Below are 11,657 nucleotides of genomic sequence, written 5' to 3'. Positions count from 1 at the left end.
AATTTACATTTTTATCAGCTTTTAAAGCATTTTTTTTCTCTGCTTAACAGCCTGAACTACTAGATATTAAATTTAGGTTTTTTTTTTTTTCTTCTAGCAAAGTACTTTTCAATGAGTTTCAATTGTGTTTCATTTATTTACTTAGCATGCAAAGCTCATAAACTTGTGATTTATTTCTTGATTTTTTTGGATCAGGCAGATTAGGTATTGGCATTCACAAAGAAATTATTTCTATTCTGGGGTTCTTTCATTCCTTCTTAAAAAAATACTTCTTTTTGACTAATGTTACAGAAATAATGAAAATATAACAGAAAGAACACTGCCTGGTCAGACTCTCAGGTTTGGATAGATTAGAGAAACAGCTTTTAAAAGTCTGAAATGGCTTTCAAAAACAACAAATCTTTAAGTGAACACCAATTTTCACTTTTACCTTTGAAGGTGTGGATGAAGAAAATTATTGAAGTTGTGCACGTGGATTGTAATATGTGGGTGATAGGACAGGACCACAATTAGTCTGAGCTGTACTGCACCACAAGAAACACTCAGTGGAAATTCAAGAGTCACCTGAATTGGATTAATAACTAAATTACAAGCATCTATGGGTTTTATACAAATTTAAATTAATCTTCATTAGTCTCTTTTATATAAAAAGTTATGGAGGATGTTATATTTCAGCCTGCCTGCTTGCCTGCCTGCCTTCTTCCTTCCTTCCTTCCTTCCATCCTTCCTTCCTTCCTTCCTTCCTTCCTTCCTTCCTTCCTTCCTTCCTTCCTTCCGTCTGTGCTAGCTATGGAGCCCACATACCCTCACACATATAGGGCACGTGCTGTGTCTCTGATCTGCACCCCTAGCTCTTGGTTATTATTTTAAATGTATTTTCTTTTCCATCACCCTGAGTATGTATTCAAGTCATTAAGTGAAAAATATAAAATGCACATTTTATAAGTGGACCCCTTTTGGGAATCTTCTGATCCGGTCTTGGGGTTCACTTGGCACTTCATATAGGGTTCCCGACTAATTTTCAATTGCTTTAATTCACTAAAACAAAACAAAACAAAACACCTGAAAGTCTCAAGGGCTCACTGAAAGGACGTGAAATTTATTATGACATGAAGGAAACCCCTTTGGATATCATACTTAGGATACACACACTTAGGATATCATAAAGCAGTGTCATTAATGGCTGATTTTAACTTTCACCTCTAGCCTCGGAAGCTTTATGATAAAATACGAAGCCATTTCCTAAATGAAATTATAGCATAGTGGCTTCCCAGTTGTTAGAATTGCATTTGAGTTTTAAAAAGAAAAAGTCCAGGACCTGCTCATATTTAGAACTAGGCGGGCTTTTAGGTATCAGGTCGACAACCTTTGAGTGGATCCCTGATTTACCTTAGTCGTTTCAATTTGTGTCTGGGCCTCTTGCAGAGGAGGACCTGCAGAAGGGATGGCCTGGGGCATCTGACCATTGGGCTGGCTGGTGCCTGTTTTAAGTCCTGAGGAAACTGAAGAGAGGAGAGAGAGAAGACATTTTTAGTATGTTTGAAGGAGAGTCTGCAAATACAAAGCACTGCAAAAGGAAACATTGACAAGTATTCCACAAAGTCAAGTATTTCACAGTCTCATGAAAAGTCTGAGGTGCGGTCTGAGGTATGTGTAGCCTCTGTGGTTAAGAATGGGCTTTGCAGAGGGAAAAACCTAGAGTCAAGTAACCTGGGCCCATGGGGGCTCAGGAAGGCTGAACCACCAACCAGAGAGCATGCATGGGATGAACTTAGGCCCTCTGCACATATGTAGCAGATGAGCAGCCAGGTCTTCAAGTGGGACTCCTAAAATGGGAGCTGGGGCTGTCTCTGACTACATTGCCTGGCTCTGGATCCTTTCCTCCTAATTAGGCTGCCTTGTCTAGACTCAGGGGAAGAGAAAGCAACCTAACCTTGCTGTGGTTTGCTATGCCTGGTTATTCTAATTGGTATCTATGGCAGGCCTCCCCTTTTCTAAGGAGATGGGGAAGAGCTAGGAGGGGAGTGAAACGAGAGGGAGGGACTGGGAAGAGAGCAAGGTAGGGAAGAAGATTGGATTGGGATGTAAAGTGAATCAATAAAATATAAAAATAATAAATAATAATAAATAAAACATCTAAAAACAAACATACTTTGTATGTGTGAAAACTCGTGTTTAGTCAAAAATCATAAGGCTTTCAGTAAACACTAAGATTTTTCAGTGTGCAGAATCAATGGACAGATTCATTACTGATCAAAGGCAGAGATTTAGAGATGGAGTGCTCAGCCCTAAAATGGGACATCTTTGTTGCTCCTCCCTGTGGGACTGTGATAGGCAGCCTATCTTGGTTGAATGAGGCTTGCTCCAGTGACCCCAGTAGAGAACTCTACAAGGGACAGAAAAGTGAGCCACATTCCCAGAGCCAGGTGCCTGACACCACAGAGCCCCCAACTCCATAATTCTGTGACTATCAATCATGCAGACAATGTCCCAAGCTTCTGGCATTCTGGCTAGACTCCACCCCCACAGTTACCTGACTATAGCCAGGTATGCTCCTCCCCACAGTTACCTGGCAACAACAAGATAGCCCAGCCCACTATAAGAGGGTCTGCTTAACCCCTCCTCACTCTCTTTAAGCCCTCACCTTTCTTACTCTCTAGCCCTACTCCCCCCCCACCCCCACGTGGCCATGGCCAGTCCTTCTTCTCTTTCTACCTTCTCTCTTTCTCCCTGCCTTTCTACAATAAAGCTCTAAAACCATAGACTGTCTCTGCTCATCAAGGCCCGCCATGCTTGAAAGATGGAATAGGCTTTCTCCTAAGGAGCCACATCTAACCTCCTGCCAGAAAGCCTTCCTGTGCTCCAGCCACAGACCAGACCAAGGACTCTCGCCCTTGTGAGAGCCACCCAGCGCCCTGTCCCCCGTCCTCTCCTTCCTTCAGCCCCGGAGCTGACCAAGCCACCAGGGCCTACCCGTTTGTTCTCAGCTCCTCCATGGTATCCAGTGTGGAATGCCAGAGGCTGGGAACCTAGTGCCTAGGACTGTCCCTTGTCCACCACCCACCGAGATGAGGTCCATGGCTTCACACAGCCAGACACGCACCCGGGTCGCATGGAAAGCTTGCAGCAGTCCTCCCACGTCTGCCATCTGCCGGCCCAGAGCATCAGAACTCTGGTGGGACACGGGTTCTCTCCCCTCTTCCCCCCCTCCATGGCCCCCATACCTCCCTACACCAAGGTTCAAGGAATACCACTGAGAAGGAGGGGAAGGCTGTCAGAATGGGGAGATGGGAGGCAGGCTGTGACATGCTGCCTTCTAGTCATGGCATGGCCATGGCACCCATGAGTTCACACAGGTTGTGTTGACCTGTACAAGAGTGAGTCAGCCACAATTCAGGCATAGCATAGTTCCTATGCTTTACTGAGGGGTTATTGGCAGCTGGTAGCTGCTGAGGGAGGGAGAATTCCATTTTGTTAAAAATGTGTGGCCACTGGTAGATTTTCCAAGATCCGGTGGATATTCCTACCTCCAAGCACACAAAGAAAGCACTAGTTAGACTTAATGTCTCACCAAAAAAAAAAAAAAAAAAAAAAAAAAAAAAAAAAAAAAAAAAAGAGTATCTGAATTGAGAGGGGATTCACGGGGGGTGGGGGATGGGAGATGGGGGATGGGGAGGGAATTATGGGACATAATATCACCAGGTTTCATTGTATACATGTATGAAATTCTCAGGATAAAAAATAATATTAAAAATTGCTGTTTGAGTTGCTGACTTGGTTCATGAAATGATTAGAAGGATCTTAACTTGAGATTAGAACAGAATTTCCAGTGGTTTCTAAAACAGCCATAGTCATACTCCTGTCAATTTTTACACTATGTATTTGTGCAAAAAGTGGTGTTCTTAGCAACAATGACTACAAAATCAGAATATGGATCAGCTCTAAGAAACACTGAAGATGTTCTATGCCCTGCAGTCAACTATCCAGCCAACATTTAATTTTCTGTGTTAAGAAAACAAATAAGCACATGGTAGAATTACATGCACCTAACGTTTGTGTGTGTGTGTGTTCATGGTTCATTGTTAGTTTGAATTGTATTGCTGTATATCAGATACTAGCTTCTATCTATATTCCATGCTACCTCCTCCCATGTTTAGTTCCTTGAGCTATGAAATGGGGGATTGTAATCTACATGCTGTGGAACAGTTACAACCTGTACGTTTTGTATCGATGATTCAATCAACCACTGACCTTTGAAAATAAGTGGCTTTTATTGAACACATGCAGGTTTTTCTTTGTTGTTTTGTACTAAACACTACAGTATAACAGTACTTGTAGAGTGCTAATGGGCTTCCTAGAATTGGTCTCAGATACCAAAGGGCAGTTCTCTATGTAAAGCAGAAAGCTCACTGGGTACCTAACCTTAGTGGCTGGTCTTCTTAAAAATACCAACAAGACAAGGTTTTATGCCTTAACATGTAATGCCTGGCATGGGGCATGAGACTCTAGCCATCCTGTCACTGCGGGAAGACAGCAGGGCATGATCAGATATCTTCTGAGTATCCTGCTTGACACTAAGGCACCTTGCATTATATTTATATATAATATATTTATATGATATTTGTTTTTTGATAAAGCACACCTCCTTTTAGCCCACCCTAAAATCATGATCATCACATTATTTATGGATTTATTGTGAAAAAGTGGCCAAAGCTTTGTGAAAAGTCACCGGTAGACAACCTAGACACAAGGATTGTAGTGTCAGGGAAATGTTAGCAATCCCCCTAAAAAACAGACAGGAGCTGATCTTATGAAATCACAGTAGGGCCTTTATTCTCTTTGAGCTAGCTTGGGTCCCTCAGCACACCACCATCACACAGGATGGTTTGGTGGAGAAGGAGCACGGATGATCTACCAGACAAGACTTTATAGAAGGCTATAAGTGAGTGTGCAAGCATCTAACTGGAAAGTTACTATGGCCTTTAACATAATTGGCTGGTGCTGCGAGTATATCATAAACTTAATTTCTGCTTCACTCTGTATTGGTGGTCATTAGGCAGGGGGAGGGCTTGTAACCTGGGGGTGCAGGTTTGTTGGAGGAATAACTTGGAGACACTGGTCTTGTTTGGGTGTAACCTGGAGACTGGAGCTAGGCTCCGGTTTTGTTGATGTGTGAACATGAGTGTTTTCTCTGCTTTTACCTGTAGAAGGCTGAGCTGGCATCGGTGTACCAACAGTCCCCAGGTTTGTCCACCGAGAGGCAAGTCCAGCTCTTGCCACAGCCCGCTGATAGTTATCATAGAGAGTCTTCCCATACTAAGGAGGGAATACAGAGAAGAAAAGAAGGAATCCATTTATTTAAATTTTGCACTCAACTGCAAGATACATATTGGAAGAAAAAAAGGTGCCATTATTCTCATCCAAGTTGCATTTTGGGGGTATATTTCATTGATTGCTCTTTCAAATGTTAAATAATTCTCTAGATTAGCAAAATTAGCAAATTCTCCCATCTACACACTAGAGGACAGGGATAGCCACAAAATGCCAATCACAAAATTCTGATCATGTAACTGTTGAGTTAATCGGCTTCGTTTGCTCTCTCCACTTTCTATGGTGAGATGGAACTCAGGACCCCACACATGCTAGGCAAGTGCTTTACCATTAAGGCACAGACCTTTGGCCTGGTCTCGAGTTTCTTATCTGCACACCTGTGTTTGCAATTCTCCCTGTGAATATGAACAGTTGTTTTTTTTTTTTAAAGTCAACTCTGATTCTCTTGCCAGAGGACAGGTGTGTGCTTGTATGGCAGTAAGTGAATGACTCCACTTACTGATGGGTAGAAAGAAATCAAGAACAAATAGACGAGATAACATCTGTACCCAGAAATGCTGAAACGTTGGCCTTAGTTAACAAGCTTCTTGGCTGGCCCAAGAACACATGAAGGTGAGCACATACTCACCTTGGCGATCCTTATTCCCATTACCCATTGACTGAGAGTTCTTGCGTCATCACAGCAGAGATACTTGATATATTGAGATTCCTTCTGAATTTGAGGATGCTACAAAGAAGCAGTTTTGAAGACAATTAATAGATGCAATTTATTAAGAGCCCAAACCACTGTTTGAAAAAAAAACTCAAAGAAAAACTATGACAATATATATGATTTACTGAGATGGTGGCAAAGGCAGTTTTAGGATCAGGAAGAGCCGAGGTGTCATTATGAAGCCCAGGATGGCCTTGAACTCATGATTTTCCAATTTAGTCTTCCTGATAGCTGAGATCACATGTTAGCATACCCAGCTTTTAAGAACTGCTAAACTGGCAGCCCCACAGCACAAGTCTGCAACCTCAGCTACTAGAGAGGTGTCTGAGATAGGAGGACCACCAGGTTGAGATCTGCTTGAGAAATGTAATGAGACCCTACCTCAAAAGTAAAAGGTACTGAAAAGGCTGGGTGTATAGTTCAGTGGCAGCATACTTGCCTATCATCTGTGAGGCCCTGGGTTCACCCCCCAGCACTATTAAGAAAGAGGCCCAACTCTGATCAGATTTAAGGAGCCTGTTATATGCTTTAACCATAAGGACTTCTTATATGTCAGTAATAATTGTATTTCTCCCTTCTAAATGCTGAAATCCGTTATATATTTTATATGTCTGTTCCTCATTGGAAATCAGGTTGCCTCTCTATCATATAAGGGGCTTACCTAGTAGGCATTTTACGTTACAAAACTGGTGCTTATAAAATTAGTTTTATTTGTGCCAAAATTTAGTCCAGGTGTCATTTCTTTCAACAAGAATACAGAGTTTTGCAATGATCTATCGCTCTTTCCTAATGGTGGTTTCACATCCACTTGGGCACATCCTCTGCAGGCATGATGGCATTCAGAGTGTTTCTATCTGTCCTTAAGTGGCCATCAACAGTGTGTGTACAGGGGTTATATAGGCCCCCAGGAGTTTACAAGAGAACACTGATGTGGCAGACACAAAAAGATTGCAACTCTGTTTCTGGATTCTCTAGTCCCTGTAGCTTTTGTTTCTGTTTGGCTTTTACATATTCAGCTCTCTATCAGATGGGAACTTTGCCTGTATTATTTTTTTTGGAAGATCCCTGGTGCTTAGCACATGCCTGGCATGTAGTAGAACCTTAATCTGGGTGTCAAAATAATTTTTTAAATATATAAATAAGCATAGTATTTACTCTTATATCAGAAAAGTTGAAGTCATTGGGTCAGAGGCTGGTAACCAAACCTAGGATCTGAAATGTGTGTGATGTCAATTTTCATGGGCCATTGTAACTTCGATTACATTTTATTGTATAAAAAAATACCAACTAAAACAACTGTTTTTGTGTGTGTGTGTATGCACGTGCGTGTGTGTGCGTGTATGTGTTTGTGTTTCCTTAGAGCAGCCTTATGAAGCTCAGGTTGGCCTTGCTAGTCTGAGCATAAACTAGTGGCACTAAAGATCAGAGCTATCAGGAGATCTAGGAGGCTTCCATTGGCAGAAACGGGCTGAAGCCACAATCCCTCTCTACGGTGCTTCATAGAGCTTCCACTTGCATTGAGCAAACTCACTGACCTTTAGGAAAGTAGTTAATCGTCAAAGGTGATCTGAGCTTTTGAGCTATGCCTTTAATATGCTGGAATATGAGGGAGAGCATATGGTGTGGTTTCCCTGCAAGCTTTGTGCTTGTTGTGTCCCACATCGATCCTCTGCAAGACACATAGTCTGCAAGGGCTTTAGTTATTTCTAAATTTATTTATTTCTGTGTTTAAAAATGATAAAAATTGATATTTGGAGAGCTTCCTGTTTATTTCTTTATCCACTAGAATTTCTGAGTTTATATTGAGTCATTGAAGACAGCACTGTATTTTAAAGATACTACAGGAATAAAACAACAGAAAATGTAAAGGATTCCTGTCTGTGGTCTTTTCTAGCAACTGAGAAAAGTTGACCCTTTTAATTGGATTGCTTCCTTTACTGACTCGGAATTTGCATCAGCCTGGCCTGGAAGCCAGCTAGTTCCTTGATTGTCCCTCTTAGATTCCTCTTTCCTGACGACGCCAACCAGTATGCAGACTGTTGCTGTAGTTCTCCAGTTGCGCCAGGAGATGGCGGCAAACACTTTTGGATGGCTGCCCCACACTGTGTTGTTCCTCTCCTGGGCATATACCCAGAAGATGTTCCAACTGGTAATAAGGACACATGCTCCACTATGTTCAAAGCAGCCTTATCTATCTATTTATTTATTTAAATTTTTAATTAGGTATTTTCCTCATTTACATTTCCAATGCTATCCCAAAAGTCCCCCATTACCCCCCACCCCCCACTCCCCTACCCTCCCACTCCCCCTTTTTGGCCCTGGCATTCCCCTGTACTGGGGCATATAAAGTTTGCAAGTCCAATGTGCCTCTCTTTCCAGTGATGGCCGACTAGGCCATCTTTTGATACATATAGCAGCCTTATTTATAATAGCCAGAGCTGGAAAGAACCCAAATGTCCCTCAACAGAGGAATGGATCCAGAAAATGTGGTACATTTACACTTTGGAGTACTACTCAACTATTAAAAACAATGAATTTATGAAATTCTTGGGCAAATGGGTGTATCTGGAGGATATCATCCTGAGTGAGGTAACCCAATCACAAAAGAAGTCATTTGATATGCACTCACTGATACTTGTCATGATATTAGCCCAGAAACCTAGAATACCCAAGATACAATTTACAAAACACAAGAAAATCAAGAAGAAGGAAGACCAATGGGTGGATACTTCATTCCTCCCTAGAATAGGGAATAAAATGTCCATGGAAGGAATTGTAGAGACAAAGTTTGGAGCTAAGACGAAGGGATGGACCATCTAGAGACTGCCCCATAATCAGCCACCAAATGCAGACACTACTGCATATGCAAGCAAGATTTTGCTGAAAGGGCCCTGATATATCTCCTGTGAGGCTATGCCAGTGCCTAGCAAATACAGAAGTGGATGCTCTACAGGATGGAACACAGAGCCCCCAATGGAGGAGCTAGAGAAAGTACCCAAGGAGCTGAAGGGGTCTGCAACCCTATAGGTGGAACAACAACACGAACTAACCAGTACCCCCAGAGCTCGTGTCTCTAGCTGCATATGTAGCAGAAGATGGTCTAGTCGGCCATCATTGGGAAGAAAGGCCCCTTGGTATTGGGAACTTTATATGCCCCAGTACAGGGGAATGCCAGGGCCAAGAAGTGGGAGTGGGTGGGTAGGGGAGCAGGGCTGGGGGAGGGTATAGGGGACTTTTGGGATAGCATTTGAAATGTAAATGAAGAAAATATCTAATAAAAAATTTAAAAAAATAAAATAAAAAGGAATCAGGTGATAACAAAAAAAAAAAAAAAAGAAGTTCTCAGATTTCAGTACTGTAAACCTTACGCCAATAATCACGTTCTAAAGGGGATCTTGACATTGGAAACATCAATCAAACCAAGTAGTGTGGTCCAATAGCATTGAGTAACCTAAACGTCAGAGTGTTCAAGTGTGAATCAGGCACTTGGTAGCTAGAATGTGACGTTCTGTAGATGTCTGCAGCATCCTCAACAAAGAAATCTGCAAAACCAAATCAAGGGCTCACCGTTCAGTACCAGGACCTCAGATGCCCGACTTACAACAGAGTCTCTGCTCTGACTAACATGTGAGCAGGACATTGGCCAGTAATTAATATTTAAATTCTTCCTATGAAAGCACAGGGTGAGCTCGAGGGAATGGCTCAACAACTGATAGGGTTTGCTCTTCAGTCATGAAAACTACCAGTGTTTGGATCCCAGCACCCCCATAACAAGCTGGGTATTCCAGCTCCGAGTCGGGTGGGGTTTACTGGCTTCTACCTAACTGAGAACTGAGGTTCAGGTTTAGGAAGAGACCCTGTTTTAATGCAATAGACATAGAGTCTTAGAAGAAGATGTCAGATGTCCTCTTCTGACCTCTATTTGTGTGTACTTGCACACATGTATACACATACATTTACATAGATACTACAGACATGTAAAAATCAGTAAAATCACGAAGAAGAAAGTGTCTAATTTTTCCTTCAGAGATATTTAGAAATTTGATATTGTTACCTTTAGTTTACTCTTAATATTAAATATTCCATTTTTTGGGTTTTGTGCATATCATAGGAGTCAAGCAAACTGTGCAAAGTGCACCAGTTATTTGTGTCGAGGTGTCCACTCCACTTAAGAAGCACAGTGAACTATTTAAGTATGTTATTCACCTAACTACAGGAAAACGTGGTTGTACCCAGAAATCAGGTGGCTTTTAATATAAAATAAAGGGCCACTACATTTCTTCCAATCCTCTAACTTCGTGGTTCTGAGGTGAGCTATCTGGTTGACACCAAGTTCACACTTCAGAGGTTCTTCGGGCTCTGTGACAAAGTCTCAGAGCCTGTCACAATGCTAGCCTTGGTCACCTCACCTTACTTACTTCTGTATAACTCAGCCTTTGATTGAGAAATTACTTACAAAAGGGCTTAAAGAAAACACAAAATCAATGCCAACCAGCTGGAATCTTCCTCGTGATCCTTGTCTCTGATCTTGAATAATAGAAGCTCTGAGTGTGTAATGTCAAGGCCATTGCAGAACATTCTTGCTAAAGGGGATCCTAATGTCCTCTAAACTCACAAATGAGGAAAGAGAGCATCAGACAAGGTTAAACAACTTGACTTGGGGTAAAGGTAACATCAGGATAAAAATTAGAATAAAATCCTCTTTTGTTTAAGCCCTGGGAGTTGACAATATAACCCCCAGGCATGTAAAAAGATGGAACGCAGAGACAAATGCCAACAAAAGTGTGGTTATTCTGTGATTTCATAATAAAAGTTTGAAAAAGACTGAAAAATCATATTGAATGAGTGTTAGAATGTTTGGAGAATGTCAATAAATTCCATGGAAGGTTTGGAAAGAGGCAGAATCTAAGGTGGAAAGGAGCTGAGGCAGGACTGTTTCTAGGCTCTGGTGTTACTGATATTTTAAAACTGCAATGATGCTGAGGTTGACCTAGATGATGAACTTAAGGATGACCAGACAAAGGAAGGAGTAAGGAAGACGCTGATAGAAAATCAGGACTGCTGCTTCAAGGATTGGAAGATGAAGGGATCTGAGGCTGATCTCTCTGTTCAGAGCTTGGTAAAGCACGTGGCTATTACAGATCTGTGTCCGCTGAAAAGTAAATGCCACCTCACTGTGTATGAAGCAAGTTTGTAGATGTCAGGTTAAGATGAAGTTATATTGAACTGGTATATGTCCTAAATCCTATGACTCTCCTTCCTTACAAGAAGATGAAGAGAAATAGATGCAGGCACACACAGTGACAATGATGACCGTGCGCTGATGAACAAGGGGACTAGTGTCATGTAGCTTCAAGACAAGGAATTCGAGGGCTGTTGGAAACTTCCAGAATCCTGGGGAAAGGCATAGAACAGATGGCTCCAGACTTTTCAGGAAGTAACTCAGCTTTTTTTCTTTGTTCCTTTTTAAGACATGATCTCATGCTACCCAGGAGAGCCTTGACTGGGACTCCTTAGTGTTGGAAGTCACTATGCGGGGCTCTAGTCCTGAGTGTGTATGTATGTGTGTGTGTGTGTGTGTGTGTGTGTGTGTGTGTGTGTGTAGGTCAGAGGA

The 11,657-nt window shown here is 42.0% G+C and overlaps 1 protein-coding gene across 5 annotated transcripts in view; it reads right to left on the bottom strand.

Annotated features, from left to right (window-relative positions):
- The window catches only part of Apbb1ip (amyloid beta (A4) precursor protein-binding, family B, member 1 interacting protein), a 119,683-nt gene that overhangs the window by 2,703 nt on the left and 105,323 nt on the right, over positions 1–11,657 (bottom strand). For all 5 annotated transcript variants that reach the window (XM_006498186.3, XM_011239139.3, XM_030251888.1 and 2 more), the window contains 3 exons: positions 5,960–6,058; positions 5,202–5,316; positions 1,390–1,502 (listed from right to left, as the gene is read on the bottom strand). In XM_006498186.3, the coding sequence (XP_006498249.1) occupies positions 1,390–1,502; positions 5,202–5,316; positions 5,960–6,058 (327 nt within the window). The remainder of the gene's footprint in view (positions 1–1,389; positions 1,503–5,201; positions 5,317–5,959; positions 6,059–11,657) is intronic.

This window comes from Mus musculus, chromosome 2, assembly GCF_000001635.26.
Source record: "Mus musculus strain C57BL/6J chromosome 2, GRCm38.p6 C57BL/6J".
Taxonomy (NCBI): domain Eukaryota; kingdom Metazoa; phylum Chordata; class Mammalia; order Rodentia; family Muridae; genus Mus; species Mus musculus.
This window is presented reverse-complemented; position numbering and strand designations above follow the sequence as displayed.